This window comes from Frieseomelitta varia, unplaced genomic scaffold, assembly GCF_011392965.1.
Source record: "Frieseomelitta varia isolate USP_RPSP 00005682 unplaced genomic scaffold, Fvar_1.2 scaffold_322, whole genome shotgun sequence".
NCBI lineage: Eukaryota > Metazoa > Arthropoda > Insecta > Hymenoptera > Apidae > Frieseomelitta > Frieseomelitta varia.
The window spans coordinates 24,868-42,940 of NW_025110060.1; the positions used below are offsets into that span (position 1 = coordinate 24,868).

Sequence of the window (18,073 nt, forward strand, 5' to 3'; positions counted from 1 at the left end):
TTGACAGATTTCTGTCGAATAACTCATATTTGAGTCTTCAGTTTTCCTCGTTAGTTGGATGTCTCAGCGGATGTAATATTGTTTGTGCGTAATTTAATTGATATGTAGGTGTAAGAGAAACCAAACTGAAGAAAATTGAAATTTTATTTTAATATAAAAAGAAATTTAAAAATTTGTGTATATATATTTTTCTTATTACATGCACATCATATTTAATGCGAAACTTCGACCAATTTTCGGCGAATTTTCCTATTAAAAATTGGAATATTCGATGTTTATCGTTGGAAATAGCAAATAAAATATTTTAAACGAAGATTGATAAATGTTCTGTGATAAATGTAATATCGCAATTCATTTCAAATATTACGTATAAATGATAATTAATTCAATTGTGGACTGAGGTTACAGTTGCTCACGAAAGTATACTTTTTACGCAACTGTTATGTGTGTTACATGAGACACTTTGACATTTCGTTCAAGCTGCAATAATTTAAAAATAAAATATAGATATATTTAAAAAGTATTTAAATAGTCATAGATTCGTTTCAAATTTTGATGGCGTGTTCGAATATTTTCGTAAGCAAAAATTATATCTTTGTGAAGAAATAGAATCTAAACAGAGATTCTGACGAGAATACTTCATTTTTGATATTTTACATATTTCTCTGCATTATATACATTGTATGCAGATTTTTTCGTTTCCAAATTTCTCAAAAAGATTTACAAGATTTCAATAGAACAAATTTTGGAGGAAAATATTTTTTCTAAAATCAAAAACGAACATTTCTACATGCAAGAACAATTGTCCGCGCACAGTGAATACTTAATTAACATTATTGCTTAACGTTCGGTCTTATCGTATTCCACTTTTTTAACTAAACGTGCTATTACTGAGTCATGAATATAAATTATCCTATCGTTGAATATGCAAGCACGAATAAAAAGAAGGAAAAAAAAAAACAGATATTCTTTGAAGCTTTTCAAAGTTTGAAATACGTTCACGTATTTTACAACGTAAGGACTAACAAGAAGAAAATTAACATGGAAAAAACTTACCGAATCCTTTGGTTTTGCATTTAATTCGACGACAGCCTTCTGAAGCTCGCAGTTTTGTCGTCGCAGTAGCGAAATCTACGAAAAATCGAATAAACGACTTTTAGTTAGACATACGGCCAGTCGCGAAAATCTATATACATCCTGACAAATTCAAATATTTAATATTATTATATATTTAATAATAATATTTATATATTTAATAATTCCCTTAAGAGTTCATTGAATTTTAAAGAATCGTGTTAGAAAGAAACACATTTTTTTAATTTCGTTATTCTACTTTCTTACTGTACTATTATTTTGTAAACGTTTACAAATTTTAAAATACTGCTTTTCGAAGGAGAATTTTTGAACTACTTTTGCGTATGTAAAAAAATTATACAATATTAATTAAGGAGTTACAGAAAAACAAGGACTTTAGATATTTTAAATTACGATTACCAAATTCACCATTAACGTATGTACACCGAGGCAAATAAAATAGGTTCTTGTTATTATTAGAGCGTAATTAGGAAGTTTCATTCGCTTTACTGTACGTATAACAATTGTATCTAAATTTTCTCTGAAATCGTGTCTTCGATCCATTTGCATGATCTTCCAAACAAATGTAAGAAATATTGCCGATAGTTCAGAAACTTTAAATATCTCGATATTTTTGATTGTAGCTACTTTAATTATTTCCCGTCCAGTCAGATCGAGCCATTTGTCAATCTTCGATCGTTCGTGATCGAAAAATACGATAAACACGTATTTGATTATTTCTTAATTACATCATACTCGCGATAGTACTTAGAAAATTAATTTCTAGCAAACGTGATTAGCTAAAGTACATATCTCTCTCGTCGTGGTCGAGCAATAAAAAAATGATGAATTTCGCGATACTGAAGAGGAAAAGAGTATTCGAACCATATATATACGTGTAATACGAAGGCGTGTTCATGCCATATTTATTCTTGGAACTGGATGATTTTGTTAGAACAGTTAACGAAAAATCGGTATCACCCAACTCGAAGGGGAATGTGGAAAAAAATCCGGGGGGGCGGGGAAGGAGGAAAAAGTTGACATGGGGAACGCGGTAATCACGCTACGGACTTAAATATTGGTAACCATAATCAGAAGGAAGTCCGGTGGTAGACCGTGGGCATACGAACCATACGATGCGCGTTTCTGTTTGCCTTTCTTATCTCAGGTTTGCGCTGCGATAAACCGTCACCAAACCCCCTCTCCAAACGTTATTCCACCTATACGGTTCACCATCTTACCACGAACGCTGGGAGCAACGAAAGCGAAACGATTCGAAATATTTCGAATTCAGCGCAAATAATCCGGTTAAACAGACAAGTATTTTTTGTTTCTTCCTAAATTTGGTTCGTAGAACTGCAAGGAAATTCAACGAGACGAAACTTTGTGGATAGAATGAGTTGCACGCCAGTACTGGATAAAATATCATGTTAAATTATGCGCATAACATTAAAACTAAAATATTTTACTTGATGTTTGAACCGTATGGTATTTAATATTTCAAACAGTAATCTCAGAAATATCTGTTCCTCCAAATTTTACCTAATTCTGGTTGTTGATCGACCGAGCGAGGAATCGGGGAATATTTTTTTGAAAAAGAAAATAGAATTCTCTCGGGTGAAATCGAGTGTAAGCAAGCTTCGAAGAAAAAATGCAAAGAGAAATAAATTTTGCGGTATTTATAGCTTCTGGTGATTGCAACGGATTAATAATGTTCTATTTATCGACATTTTTCTAAAGGATGAAGAAAAGTTGGACGTGGGATCTTTTATTTGCATTGTAGATCTTTTATTAAAATCTCCAGGGGATTCTCAATTTAAAAGAGAAACGTAACAAGTTTATCAAAGTTAAATCTCAACATTTCTAATAAGCGAACTGATATAGAACGCCGCTTTAATATAAAGTTTTTTGCAACGGTTTAACGAAAGTACCATTGAAACGTTTCGATATGAAGTTTTATAAAAGGAAACTGAACGATGAAGAAAAAAAAAAAAAGAACGTGATAGAAAATACGCGATCGGCCTTCGTGATTCAAAGACACTCCCTAAACCATGTGATTTATATTCCAGGAACACGGCTTGGATATCGAACGTTAATATTGGAAAACGTTATTACGATTCCAGCAAGTTGATAACGCGATTAATAGATGCTTCAGAGTTTCGACAGTTTTATTCGTGTGCGCAACAATGATAGATACCCACGATCTTGATATAAAATATAATTTCATCTTCGTTATAATAACAAATTTAATTTTGACGATATAGACATACAGATACATTTTCAATCTAAAACAATAGCACGAACGGTAATGGCATAATAGCATTGTTACGCGTTTATTTTCGTAATTTTAACCAATTTTCTGTTTTTTCTCATAATTACTATTTTAAACGGTTCATATTTGTTTCTTCCATCGTTAAAATCCATTAAAAATGGTTGATAAGATGCATGTTGTTTACAAGTACATATTCTTTTACGAGTAGAAACAGTGAAAAATATTTATATGAAGAAGATACTGTAAAAAGTCGTATTGTTTACAATAAAATTTATTTAAAATAAAAGTGCGATGCACGAATTTCCCGTTAAATCAAATATTTTAATAATATTTTAACTATCAAAATTCATTTACTAAAAATCATTGAGATTTCTAAAAATTCGCTGTATTGTAAGTTCATAAAATTCCCATGAGAAATATTACTCTGGTACTTAATATAAATCTTAATATAAAAATGTAACAGAACATTGAATTTAAAATATCGACCATTGATATTGTTTAAATTATCGATTAAATTAAATTTATAAAACTAACTGACTAAAATTTGCCTCGTTTTCCATGCGTGTAATTCGCTGTGCACACAAAAGAGCAAAAGAGCTGCTCCTCGCTATCCAAATTCATTATCATTCCCTGCTGTTTCTGTATGATTAATTACAATTTCCACAGTGGTATAAATTACACCCTCACTAAAAACTCTTTCCATCTATAGAGCAACGCGATCAATTTACGGTCGCGTTTCGTGGCAAATACACGACATCTCCTAGGTATAGGGTAAAAGTCAATCGGCGCGTTAATATTGTAACGTTATATAGGTATTTCTAAGGGTGGCAAGGGGCACGGGATGCGAGCATTGTTAATGCAGAGTAAAAGGCTTTGATATCGCTATCTATCGGTTCCTAGAACAACGAAGGGTACCGTCCTCCGTAGCTTACCACAAAAGCACGAACAAACGTGGTGCACGCTTTTGGTCTCTTATGCTTCCACAAATTGTCCGCGATAACAAACCGGAACGACGTGACCGTGCAGACTTCAATGACCCCTCTGTCCCCCTTTGCCATCCTTCCTCCCCCCCGCCCCATGAAACTATTTTTGCACAATGGAACGATTGCTGTTCAAAGGTCGAACGTGTAATATTTTATGAAAGAAATGCCACGATAGTCCAGAAAATGGAATATTTAAGCTGTTTCGTAGATGAGTTTTTTTAACGGAGAAAAATGCGGATCAAAGCAGCAAGATATTATAAAATTGGACAGTGTTCTGCTTTTTATTTTTCTTTTTTTCTTTTTTTTTAAATTGAGTGGCTGATAAGCAGATTGTGTGTTTTTGTGCATTTGTGGAAATTACATTGCGTTGCATGTAATCGCGTGTACATCGAAAATAGGTGGATAGATAAAATAAATTTCTGTTTTCTGTAGACGTCTGTAAAAATTTAGAAATCACATAAAAAATGCGAAATTTATTGATAAGATGTTCTCATATTGAAAAATATGCTTCAAAAATATTATAATGGCATCGTTTTATTACGTGAAAAGCATGATTGATAGCTTATGTAATGAAGGATAACATCCTATCGCCCCTTGTCAAGGATTGAAAGGATTCGGGGATAGTGTCATACGAGATAAGGTAAACGTGTTTACTTAGTACTCAATTCCGTTTAATATGGAAAGTAACATCTGTTAAAATAATTCTTAACCGTAGAATGTCCTTATCGAGATGGTCGACATCTGCGTGAATGTAAAAAATTTGCAATAATGTGTGTCATTCGATCGATTGATATGACCATTGATACGAGATGTAAAGATATTGTACAGATATAACAACTCAGTAAAATGCAGAAATAATCAAAGCAATTTTACATCCAACTAGCTACAAAATTAAGAAAATTATTCGTCATTTTGGAACATTATAATATTTATACACGCACTCTACGATAATAAAATCATGTCGTGGTATTTTTAACGACATTCTTATGTAAGAAGAGAACAGTTAAAAATAGATGTTAATAAATTATTAATCAGCGATTCCGAAAATAAAATTATACTTACTTCAGCGTCTTTCGAGTTTAATATTTCTTGCAACTCAACACATTTTTCGTTCGCTTCCTTCAATGCTCTCGATCGCTCGTCTATGTAAAAGAGTTTAGAACATTATTTGCAAGTGACAAAATTATAAATAATGATATTTACGTTTCGAATTTCCCGCCACTTTGTGTCATACTCGCTCGATAAAACAAACTCTTACATTGACAGTCGTTAGTAATTTACGTTGTACGATAATAGACTGTGATTCACGTTGATTAGATGATTTGAAAAGGTTTACACATACCAATTTCCTCGACAATGCCCTCCGATAAGACTTCCTTCGTAAAGTTTGTTAATTGTCCCTTTAAATTCGACAAGCTAGGCAGCCCGTCACCGAACCACGCCATTTTACACGTCGACACTTAGTGTTAAACGTACCTTTTAACAACTATTTGAACACCGTTTACCGTGGTTATATGCACTGCATATTTTGGCAAAACTACATAACTTATTGGCATAAAAATATCAAAACATGATCTAACAGGAACCACGCACGTAGTAATCTTCACAAAATATACAAGTTTAGTTGCGAGCATTGTTGGCAACGTTACGCAAAAAATTACTAGATTCTCTCGGGACTTATTCTTCAATTTAGATAACGATGTACCATACGGTGATAAAGAAATCTGATAAATTAGAATTTTTATCGATGATTTATGACACGTAATTTTGTTTTGCTCTGTCGCGAGGTGAACGACGGTGATTCGCTGCTGCAGGAAAATAATCTTGCCAAGAGATCTTTGTTACCGATAGACTAGTCTTTTAGTTCTTCAACACGTCTGAAGAGCGCAGCACTAATGACTCTGAAGTTGACACTTTTTTCGCGAGAAACGATTATTCAGTTTAGAAATGGTTCTCGTGCATGGAATTTCAAAAGGACGGTTTTCGGACAATTATTCTACAAAAATGATAAGGTAATTGATACTCTTTTCTTCGTTCGACACGGTCAACTTAAACTTGCTCCGGGATTAAGTACTCAAGTAAATATCAGTGATTTTTCATATTTTTTCTCGAAGTATCACAGATTGCCTGCTAGATTTATGATTTTATCGTATGTATTCAGTATTATAATATACCTCGTGTTTTCTCGTTATGACGATACGTATTCGCCGTGAAGCGTATGCGTAAATATTTTGTAAACGTCATTCGCGTTCGAAATACTAATTCACGGCAAGCCTTGGTGAAGAAGCGCCCGGCATCGTTTGAAAGCGCCACGGCTGCTCCTCGAAACACGCGTCTGTAACACCTGTTTCAAATAGGACGCTCCTCCGTCAATTTCCGGTCCGTGGCAAATAAATTATCCGGTTGCTCTATTCGCTCTGTTAGCTCGTAATTCGAGAATAAAAAGGAGCCTTTTGAAACAGCGACACGTCTACGGTGACGTATCATTCACAAGAGTGGTTCAGTGTTGAACGGAGGCGATTCAAAATGGACCTTTCCTACTCTCATTTCTCTCTCTCTCTCTCTCTCTCTTTTTCTGTTCTTTTCATTCTTTTAATTCACGTGTCGCGTGTTGCCTTTTATTTTTAGGAAGTCAACTCGATTGCATGGACATTATGGGGCAGCACGTTTTTATGGAGCTTCTTTTCTCTGCGGCGTGTACCAAAGTATTAGGAAGAATGATGGGCACGAGGCCGAGGTCCTCAACGGAGGAAGGTGAGTAGCGGTTGAGAAAGGGACAGACGCTTCGCTATGCTGTGCTTACACGCAGTGCCGTATCGTTTCTCTCCGGTACACCGGGTATAAATGGAATAGCGTTCTCAGCTGACAAGAAAAGTCAACTATAATTCTTTTGCTAGTTGGTTTATTTTTCCTATTGAAACGAGCGTTTTGTTTAATTTTCAGATTAGACGTAACTGTTTTAAATAGAGTATAAGTTCCTAAAACTAGATGTAGCTTTTTGTTGTTGCAACTCGTATGAAATGGCGGGAAATTATTATTTAAAAATTCGTATTTTGAAAGGTTGTTTATCCGGTGCAAAGATCACGTGCAAGATGTGCCTTCGTGGTATGCTATAAATAATGTTTCATTCAGTATATATAAGTTTGTAATTCGAACTTGGAATTTGTAATTCTACAATCTTTAAGTTCAACAATGAATGAGCTACAGCATAACGATTAAAACGTACAATAATCAAACTCACGTCTGTCCATAAATCTGTTCGTATCGATTTGCATTAACAACTTACTGTTCCATCATTTCTGACAATTAATAATTTCGAAACAGTTCGATTTCGGCAACAAGTCCGGCGAAAAATTCGATGGCACCGGCGTTAACGCGGCCCAGTGGGATCGGCCGCGTAATCGCAACAACTTAACCAAGCAACAATCGGCGTTGAAATGGTTTCCGTGGTCGCGTGACGTGCCGCAATTTTCGTGCGCTAGAAGAAAAAGAAGAAGAAGAAGAAGAAGAAGAAGGAGAAGAAGAAGAAGACGGGCGAGGGAAATGGTCAAAGGAAGAGTTCCGAGCGGCGAGCTACGTCACTGTCCACGCTATCACGATTAACAGAGTGAACAGCACGAGACGTGAACGCGCGCGAGCGAGACGGAACGCGCGGCGAAGGAAAGGTAAAGGAAAGGAAAGGAAAGGAAAGGAAGGCGCGCAAGGTAAAGGCACATCTGAATCCTTCGGTTAACTCGGCTCAGTCTGATCCGAGCCAAGCCACTGCCCTGATCCGGCGTTGCTCGCTCGCTCTCGCTCTCTCTCTCTCTCTCTCGCTCTCTCTCTGTCTTTCTACGCGCGTTGGATCCGTTGCTGCTGCTCTTCCTTCTGCTTCTGACACAACGACGACGGCGGCTGCATACGCGCGTCGGTGCCGCGGCCTAATCAACACCGGTGTCATCGATCACCGATCCCAGACTTCCGTCCTACGCGTCGGTTCTCGCTGCGCGGTCAGTTCAAGTCGCGGCGAGCTTCCGTCGAGTTCGCCCGACAGACAGAAAATCACCACCTGACATGTCACAGTGCACGCACCAGCACCGTGCCGATTGGTCCACGCGCGTCCAGTGAACAATCAACTCGGTGGAACCACGCACGTATTCTCCTCGTCTCGTCTCCGTTCCTTTCAGTTTCGGTTTCGGTTTCGCTCTTCGTTCGCGAGATACTTTTGACGAACGTTCCTCGAACGGCTCGTGACTCGGTGCGCGCGTTCGAAACGTTTTGTGGATCCGCCGGTGACTCGACGACGACACGCCGGAAGTGTGATGACCCTTCCATCGGGACGTGCTGCATCGATCAACGCGGCGACAGCGTGCCTTCGATCTGGGATCTGAGTTTCGCGGTCAAGGTACGTACCATTCAACTTTCTTCTTGCGAGATTTACCTTCGATCTTGCTTTATTTCTCTCTCTCTCTCTCTCTCTCTCTCTCTCTCTCTCTCTCTCTCTCTCTGTTTTCTCTTACCATCCTCATGGTGAACACGCCTTTGTTTCTACTTGACATTCAGTGCATCGTATCGATATAGCCGCTTTTTGAACAAACCTTCCGTTTATTGATTTTATTCGATTCGGTTTGCGACTGTTTGCAGTTCGATTTTTTTCTTGCTTTATCGATACACGAAAAAAATTGAAGAGAGTTTTCAATCAATGCGAGGCATACTCCTGACGCTTCGTCACGGTGTGTTCATTCTCCTTTGTCTTATCGACGAAAGAGCGATGGAAAGAGCCGGTGAGCAAAAAAATTCATCGTCGGCATAATTTAATGCTTCCTTAAAGCCGATCGACGAATGCTTAATGTGGGACGGGAGCGCACTTTGTATTGTATTCCGAAATCGTATCGTCGAAACGCCCGCGTTCATTCCGATGCTGCTTTTGAAAACGTCTCAGATAAATGAAACATTTTTCCCGCTTCTTTACGGCAGACAATGGGCTATTAGCCGTAAGCACCAATTACGGGGCTGTACGGGCGCGCTTCTTTTTCTCTGGATAGTTGTGCGCGAATAAAGTAAGCAGAATCGAGAGAACCGACGTCTTCCGGGGATGCGGCTAGACGAAACCGGAAACAAGCTTCAAAGAAGTCAAAGAACGACTTCTAGTCGAACCTCTGTCCCGTGGACTCGCTTGATTAATTAGACGGCACAAGGTCTCGGTTATTATACCGTTGTCGTTAGCCTCGATCCGCTCGCTGAAATTTCATTTCTCTTTTTCGTTTTTTTTTTTTTTTTCTTCACTTTAACGAACCATTTTATCGTTCGGTATCATTCTCCCCCGAGAGCCTCTCGGTCGTTTCTCTCTGCGAACGAAAATCGCGTGTTTGGACGAATAAAAAGGAAAGAAGAACGGGACCGAGGACAGCGCGCGATCGTTTCCGATATTTGCACAAGAAATTGCTGCTTCGTATCGGTTAACTGTATCAATTTCGAGGAGCTTGTTCCGTTTAACGACTCCGCGTCGGACGGTCGTAACCATCGGGACGAAGTAATCGTGATCGCGAGTGTCCATTCCGCGAGTCGAGCGTTATTCTCGTTATTTTTCCCGCCGTTCCGGACAATGTTTCTTCCCTCTCTTTTCCTTTTGTCTCTTCGTCTTTCGCTTTATTAGACGAATAACGTGGGAGAGCGACGTGGAACAGGAAAACGGATGCGTTAATCGAGCGTGGCAAATTCCGTCTGCAATTAATCCCGCTATAAAGGGCCAGCCGTATGGCAATTTGCTAAGCGCCGTCGGTTTCTATTATCCTGGGTTCAGATTTCGGGGATACTCGGTACGAAACCTGTTTCACCGATGCATCGACCGAGTGGCTCGCGCTCGCGTTCAATGGCGAAGTTCAACGGCACTCGCAGACAATTTGGCACATTGGACGGATATTTTTCGACCGCGACGCGCGAGGACAAAAGGCAAGTGCCTTGGTCTCCCGACCTTCTGTCCGAGAAGCGGACTTGTCACGAGCGTCTATCTCTCTCGAAACTCTCTGTCTCTACGTGACGGGAAACAATTAACGTTCTCGTCGCTACGTGGAAAACGATGGGCGTTCGAAGCACCACGTGACCCTGACTTCCGTCTGATATCTGACTATTCGTAAAATCGAGATTGGAACAGACTCAATTAGAATGTTTTCTCATTCGGAGGAAATACCGCGTAGCCAATATGATTCGGATAACGAGGCGTCAACTGACTGATTGAGTAGGGTTAGGCAGCGACGATAACATCAGAATCAACGGATCGGCTTTTAAGAAGGAACTTGAAACGATATTGATTTCTCAATCGCTGCGCGAGAATTGCCCTTTGTTTCGTTTTTATTCGTTAACGCCAGGATAACGCCTCTGTCGCGTTTCATTTACTTGGTAATCGTATGGATATTGGATTTCGATATTGGCAAAATTAATTTTAACCCTCTATACCTTATCAGCCCTCTCGAGTCGATTTCGTTTCTTCGATCGTTCCTACCTGACCCGATTCCTTCCGACCACCTTTATCAAAATTCAAGCGACGTTCCAAACGTTTCGTTCCCCAGCCTTCGTTTCAGCGCAAAATTCAGCGTCCACGCGCAATAACTTATCTCGGTTGCGCGTGAAAGACGCCAAGCTCGTTCGATTAGGATTCGACGTCGCGGCTGCGCGGCTTGGTACGCGCGGCGTGTACGAACGAATAAAATAATTCATCAGGCGGCGTGACAGCGGCGAACGGCGTCAGCTAATGAATAATACGTGAACACGTTCACAAAACCGCGACGATCACCGCGAGAAGACGGCGCGAGCCTCCTCGGGAGGAGAACGCGTCGAGGGTGCAACAGCAGCCACCCGTATGTCGTAGAGAGGCTGGTGTAGGCGCTGCCAGAACCTAGAAGGCGACTCTCTTCAAACCAGAGAAGAGATACCTTCGGCATTCAAAGCTTCTCCGGGGAATGCAAAGCGCGGGCCATTAATTTTCTTAGCGATTCGTCGAGCGTAGGGACATTCTTTTCAAGACTTGATATATCGCGCGCTGCGCCGGCCAACGTTCATACGCGATTTTTAGTCGCGTCCGACTCTGAAGAAGGGGTTGTAGACAGACAGAGAGAGAGAAAGGTAGAGAGAAAAAAAGATTTTCCTTAGACAAAACTTTGAGGAAAATCGTGTTTTATTTTGTTCCATCGTCTGCGCTAATTGCAGTAGAAATTAAACTGGATGGAACGACGTGACTAACAATTAGATTAGTGGATGTTTACGAATGAAACCTAGGAAATTAAACCTAAGATTTAGCTTCAGAAAATAAAATAAAATAAATATTGTCTGCTACCGGCCGAAGTATTTACATATATCGCGGGGGCAAACGTTCAGTTGCAGATCGCCGCGATCAAAGTGATACTACTGTGGATACAAATGTTATAATACCATAATATTAATAATGTTCGTAATACCATGAAACATCAATAACAGTCCAGGTACATCGAATGAGCCGTGAAACGCTGGCCGTCTTGCCGCATAATTCTGCGCCTGCCTAATGAGTTTAAATATTTAAATTGCATCGAACGTGCTGCACGAACGGGAAAGAGGTTCCTCGATGATTTACCCTCGCCTATATACCGGCGTATTTATCACCGTTGGATTCTTTTCGCGGTGCACTCGCTGCGCGCACGCATTCTCGGCCACGGCGCGGCAGCTACCTTCGCTTTTTAATCGGTTCGTTCGGCCGTGCATCACCGTGACCTACGCAAATAGCGTCGCGATATAAATAGCTTGAGACAATGAGATACCGTATCGTGAATACGTTCTGGCTGAATTGCAATAATGGTGTGTAATGCCTCGATGTATTGGTAACCGGCGTTTTATGAGCGCGGCGCATTGTGTTGGAGAGGCCGTAGGCGTTCCGATATTAAATAGGATCGAAAAATTCCTGGAGAAACGTTCCGGTATACCGTGTTTTTCGATTTTAAATATCTCTGCGGTTCTGTAGACGTGTCTGAAAAGTGTCAGACTGGGAATTTAACTAATCTTGGAGTTCAACCGCTAATATTTAACATACGAAATCAAATACACTTTTGGCTGCATTTTTATTTTATATTTTGTTTGGTATGTTTCGTTGTACGGTTAATTCCTGAAATTTAGAGGCAAGGATAGATATGTTCATTTCTTATATATGTACGGATTGAAAATCACTGTGATATCGCATGTGTTTCTTGAACGAGACAAATTTTTACGTTTTACAATGTGTCTTGTATATTTTCCTGAAAAGTGAATGTTGCAATTATCATTTTAATTGCAACTCTGAATATGATTAATCGAAACTCTACTAGTATAAAAAAAATAATATTCTTAATACGCTTTAAATTTTTGGGCAAGGGCACGTGCAGTTCACGTATTCAAGCTGCTAACCATTGACATTAACAATCGTATTCTCCAATCAGAGAGCAAGTGTAAAGCATACATAAAGTTGCATCGGAAGTCTTGTAAATCTCGAAAGTTTCCAACCGCCTCGTAACTTTTCCTCCAATTTACCTGAATTGGGCAGAAATTTTTGCTAAAATGAAATTACAGGCGAACTCCAACTCGAGACTTTCCCCCAGTTTTAACTTGATAATGCAACGATCTTGCACCTTAATATCTCGAACTTTTTAAAATGCAATTAAATTTCACTTCGTCTCGCGACGGTCATCAGTTTCCTGGCCGAGCCACCACTCGTTTCCTGCTTCTGTCTTTTGCATTAATACCCCCCCGTTAAAATATATTCCATCGATAAATATGGATCACCCGCATCGCGGACGGCCGCCTCTCATCTCCATATCGATTTCGCTCGCTCCACCAGGCTTTTCTTGCCCCTAGATTTTTTGCCTAACAGCGAGAGCAGAGGTGCATGCCAACAGGTCTTCAAAGCGAAGATATTTTAAGTGGCAGTCACTCGTGTAACAGCATTAACTTCTCTTTTGAACAATTTGCTAATTCAAACGTCGTTACGGACACTGAACAAATGTTTTTACAACAATCATCCAACAATGTGATCTTGAAGATCGAGGTCTTCAGGTTCGTTGTACCATTTTTTTTCTTCTTCTTCACGAGAGTTTTGACAAAAGTTTAAAGTCTCATCGAGTGGACGGAAACTTTCTGAAGCCACGTGCGTTACCACGCGTGCAAACGTCGAATGGAGTTCAGGCAATCGTATTCGAGATGCTACGTCGGAACTATGAGCTAACGGTACAGACGAGTAGCCGAGCACTGGGTAGCAAGCTGTTTATAATTTTTCAGATGCCAGCAGGAAGCATGCTTCGCAGCTGCAGGCGTTGAAAATAAATTTGCGATCGTTTATTTTATTCGATCGACTCGCGCTGCTCAAACTTTATCAGCGAGATGATCTCTCGATTCTAGGTATCGTTTTTTTGTTTCAAAATCTTCTTCTCAAATTCTATTTTGCTGCAACCACTTTTCGTACTATTGTAGAAAGATTTATTAACACGTTGATTTTTCTAAAATCTTATATTACTATAAAAGAGTACTCTTTTCACTTTAGAATATCTTCCAGTTGTTTGTTATGTCGTTTAAAATTGTTTCATTCGTCTTATTTCAATCATTCTGAATTTTAGAGGGATCTCGAATGGCGACAATTATTAATTTCAAGTTAAACGATTCGACATCAATTTAAATAATTAAAAATTCTATAAATATAATATTATATTATACTATAAAAATTCTATAAATATAATATTTAAATAATTCTATAATTCTATTCTATATATAAATAATTCTATATATAAATATAATATTTAAATAATTCTATTATTCTATTCTATATAGAATAAATATAAATAATTCTAATTTTATAAATATAATATTTAAAAATTCTATAAATATCTACTTTCCTTTCCATTCCCTTCTGTTCTAAAATAATTATAACAATAGAAACATCTGTCAACGTGTTAAAAAAATCAATGTAACATCTTGCCATTTATTATAGAACCCCATCAATGTCGATGAACAGATTAGAAAAAATTGTCCGAATGCCTTTCGGAGGATTTCGAATTAAATGAACTTTCCCCGTCTAGAAACTAATCTGTAACCCGATAATTGAGATTCGCGTTATTCCGCGTCATTGGCCGATCGGCTGATCTAATCGACAAGTTGATTTCCCCCGGAGCACGTGAGTATCGAGTTTGGCGAAGGATCGAGCCCGTTCCCGTTACGGATCGGCGGCATGTTCGAATCTTACAGGTGTGTTCCGGCTGTTCGATCCGTTTAACCAAAACGAACGAAAGTCGGCGTCGTTTCGGCCAGGAAATTAAGTGCGCGCCCGGCGAGCGGGGATTTTACAAGCGGGCGAGCCTCGTTGCGATGTTTGTTACTTAAACTTGTTATGTAAATAATGCTCGTAGCGTGATAATTATGCGCGGGAAAGGGGCGTGCATAAATTTGCCTGATACACTTAAAAAGAACACGCCGATGGAGCAGGACGTTTCGGGATTTGTGCACCGAGAGGAATTTGCATTGTAGATAATTTATCGTGCTTAGCACGAGCGCGTTGTGTATCTTAATGGGGATGCAAGCAGTTCTCGCTTGGTATTACCTCGTTGACTTTTCGTCGTCGTGATTTTCGCCGTCGTTTTCGCGGAACGATCCCGGCGACGTTCGTCTAGGCGATGCTTTTCTCTTTAATCCGTTTGCTTTTATATGGACGCAATGTTGTCTACGATACTTACACACCACGAATGAGATATTTTCCAACATCGTTCGTAACGTTCTTTGGACGCGCGTTTTGAATGACAAACAGCTTTACTTCTATTTTATTCGGAATATTTTAACATTATCAGAACAGATTGTTTCTTAGGTTGAAAATCATCCGTTGTTAGGAGACGTTTTATATAATATGTTGTAAAATATTCAGATATTCGGAAAATAAAGTATCGTTTATAAAAACGGAGGAAACATTAACAATGTTAATTCATCTCACGTAACAGGAAACGCGGTGTCTTAGAAATTGAATTTCATATTGATTGTTATGTCTCGTCCTACTATCATGAACGATGTTATATAATCGTTTGTATAAATTTTCGTAAATGTGCTGGTGACGAAATACAATTACCAATACATAAAGACGCTACGACGACACTTTCTGTTCCCCAACTTTGCAATCAAATTTATTGTTACTTATTTTCTTCAAACAATACAATTCATATTAATACACAATTGGAAATAGAAATTGCATCGTTTTTTGGAAGTAAGAAGATAAATCAAAAATCGTAAAAGCAATTAATAATCAAGTTAATCAATATTCAATTCTCATATGATACAATATAATAGGAACGTATGTATGGAACATGTATATTTTCGTACTTCGTCTTCGTACTTCTTTTCGAGGACGCACACACGTTCTGCAGACCGAAAGAAAAAAGAAAAAAGAAAGGAGAAAAAAAAAAGAAAAAAATCAAGGAAAGTTCGATCGAGCGTAGAATCGATTAAAAAGTAACTCTTCCAGCAACCGTCGGTCTTCAACGGTTGCGTCTGGATATCATAAATCACGAAATCAATTGCACCGGAGCCAATCGTTCCGCTCTTCTCTGCGCGTCTTCTTCGACGACAGTCCGAACAGAGATGTAGATAATTCACCATCGTTTCGTGTCCTCCTTTCTCTACTCCTATTCCTCCCTCCTCCTCCCACTCTCTGTCTGCGTTTTTCTTCGTTCTCTTCTTGTTGTTCACTTGGAGTCGACTCTATTAGTCGCGCAAGCGATGTCCCGTCCACGGATCTCTCGTGGAACACGCGAGATAGATATCCGTCTGATTAACGATCAGATCGAGCTGGTATGTATCCCATCGCTGACTGATTAACGAGCCACTATTCTTTTTCGTTCTCCAGCTCCTCTTAGCATAACGAATCGTTAGGCCGCACTAGCTTCTGTCGCTTTTGCGATACGCTTTTAGCGTTTCATTATTCTATTGGCCGCGTGATTCCCTTACGGTTGCCCAAAGGCATTGGTTAATTCGGCCATTTATTCGGCCATTGTGCGGGGCCGGTTTTAATTGGTTTCGTCGGACCTAGGCCCATTGAACACCCGTTTCGGAGAACTCCGAACGTTTTCAGGTTTGCTCCATTCATTGTTCAGGGTTACGATGGATTGTTCGTGGAACTGTGCGGTCGCTTGGCGACGATAGTTCGTTTCATTTTTCAGTTATACAGGATTATACAGGACATAGTGAATGCAATGGAATCTCAAGTTTCTCTTTCCGTACAATTTTGTGGCCGGTAGAATTCTCACATCGATACGAAAATATCATCGCGCTATTTTTGTTTTTTTTTTTTTTTTTTTTTTAAAGAGAAATTCATCTGAGAATCTACCTCGAGGATTTTCTTTTATTCTTTGAATCATTTCGTTAAGAATCGCAGCATTTCATCTGCTAATCTTGAATTATACAATAATGAAATAATAAATATACAAAGTATTTGAAGCAAAATAATAAGTGTATATTATATATATATATATATATATATATATATATATATATATATATATATATATATATATATATATAAAGTAAAAATTTTTAAATTACGCGAGAAGATAGGGATTTAATTAAGGAGACTTTATCGTAGAACGGATTCGTAGCTGAGATTCTGATTAAATAAATTACCGCGTCATGAATGATTAGTCGAGCGTACCAAATGTAATCATCGAATATTAGATATGAAATTCCTTTTTCATTGCATTTCAGGTATTAATTAATCATTGCAAGTACAGAATTTTTTATTATTTTCTCTTGCACTTTATTACAAGTTTCGAATTAATGAAGAAGTCTGAAAGTTTAATACTGAATGAACAGCAAATATTGCTACAATAAATTAAGAATGCCTTTTGATTCAATATATTGCAATATATTATAAGCTTCGATAAGTAGACTAATTACTTCATTATCGATTGTAAGATCATCTGTGCAATATCTCTAATACGGACTAAACATTCAACGGGTTAATCGTTAGTAATTTTAGCGTTAGTATCACGGAGACTGTATTCAATCATTTTATCCGGTTTTTTCAACTCTTTGGAACATAGTGCATTAAAAACCAATATTCCACCTTTTTTTAAGGATTAAACATTAAAATAATTCGACGAAATTGTCTATTTAATCACTTTGTAGCCTAGAATGATCCCAGTGAAATTTTTACACATTTTATTAAAGTAAAATCTACCAAAGCATTGTTTCGTTAAAGTAACTTTTTTTAAAGTGTCACAAAAATTTGTGCGTGAAAGAGTTGTTACAAAAAGAGCACGAGTGGTGTTGTTAAGCGTGCAAAGGTTAGGTGTCCCGCAGCTCTGGCTGTTTTGTATACCGAACAAAACGTTCGTGGTTAGATCGTGTTCGCCTGCATCAGTATGTATGTACAAGCTTCGACGGCGACAGTTTTGATCGGATTACAACGTCGTCCTCATCTTTCAGGATGACCGAAACCGATGAGCGGATGAACGAGTAAAGCCAGGAAGGAATCACAAGGGAAACGAGGGCTGCCGAAGAGATGGTAGTGGAGTGGCTCTGTCCAGGACTTAGGCCGGCTGGAAGCCGTAGGCCCCGTCTTCTTCACTGCAAAGTGATACTTCTCGACGAGCACGAACTGCTGCAAGATGTTTTGGTGAGTTTTTATCCGACATTTCGTCCGTTTAAAACTAGAGATTACTTCCGTAATTCTGTAATAATTAATAAATTAACGCTCGTGTAGTATAGTTGGCTCGCAGTTTATAGAGTACAGTAG

General features: G+C 38.7%; 2 protein-coding genes across 3 annotated transcripts in view; one reads left to right on the forward strand and one right to left on the reverse strand.

Moving 5' to 3' along the window:
- Positions 1-221: 221 nt before the first annotated feature.
- Positions 222-5,967, reverse strand: LOC122530037. 2 transcript variants are annotated; one of them, XM_043656664.1, is made up of 4 exons: positions 5,672-5,967; positions 5,392-5,471; positions 1,057-1,131; positions 222-327 (listed from the first exon to the last, which is right to left on the reverse strand). In XM_043656664.1, the coding sequence occupies exons 1-4, from the start codon at positions 5,772-5,774 to the stop codon at positions 253-255; spliced, it is 333 nt and encodes a 110-aa protein (XP_043512599.1). In that variant the 5' UTR covers positions 5,775-5,967; the 3' UTR covers positions 222-252. The 2 variants fall into 2 exon arrangements, with proteins under 2 accessions (XP_043512599.1, XP_043512600.1); XM_043656665.1 differs by lacking the exon at positions 222-327 and adding an exon at positions 352-480.
- A 990-nt stretch (positions 5,968-6,957) lies between these two features.
- LOC122530036 (band 4.1-like protein 4) overlaps positions 6,958-18,073 on the forward strand; it is a 92,807-nt gene continuing 81,691 nt past the window's right edge. Inside the window, exons 1-3 of the mRNA XM_043656663.1 lie at positions 6,958-7,225; positions 7,654-8,713; positions 17,764-17,953. Of these exons, the coding sequence (XP_043512598.1) occupies positions 17,840-17,953 (114 nt within the window). The 5' untranslated portion in view covers positions 6,958-7,225; positions 7,654-8,713; positions 17,764-17,839. The remainder of the gene's footprint in view (positions 7,226-7,653; positions 8,714-17,763; positions 17,954-18,073) is intronic.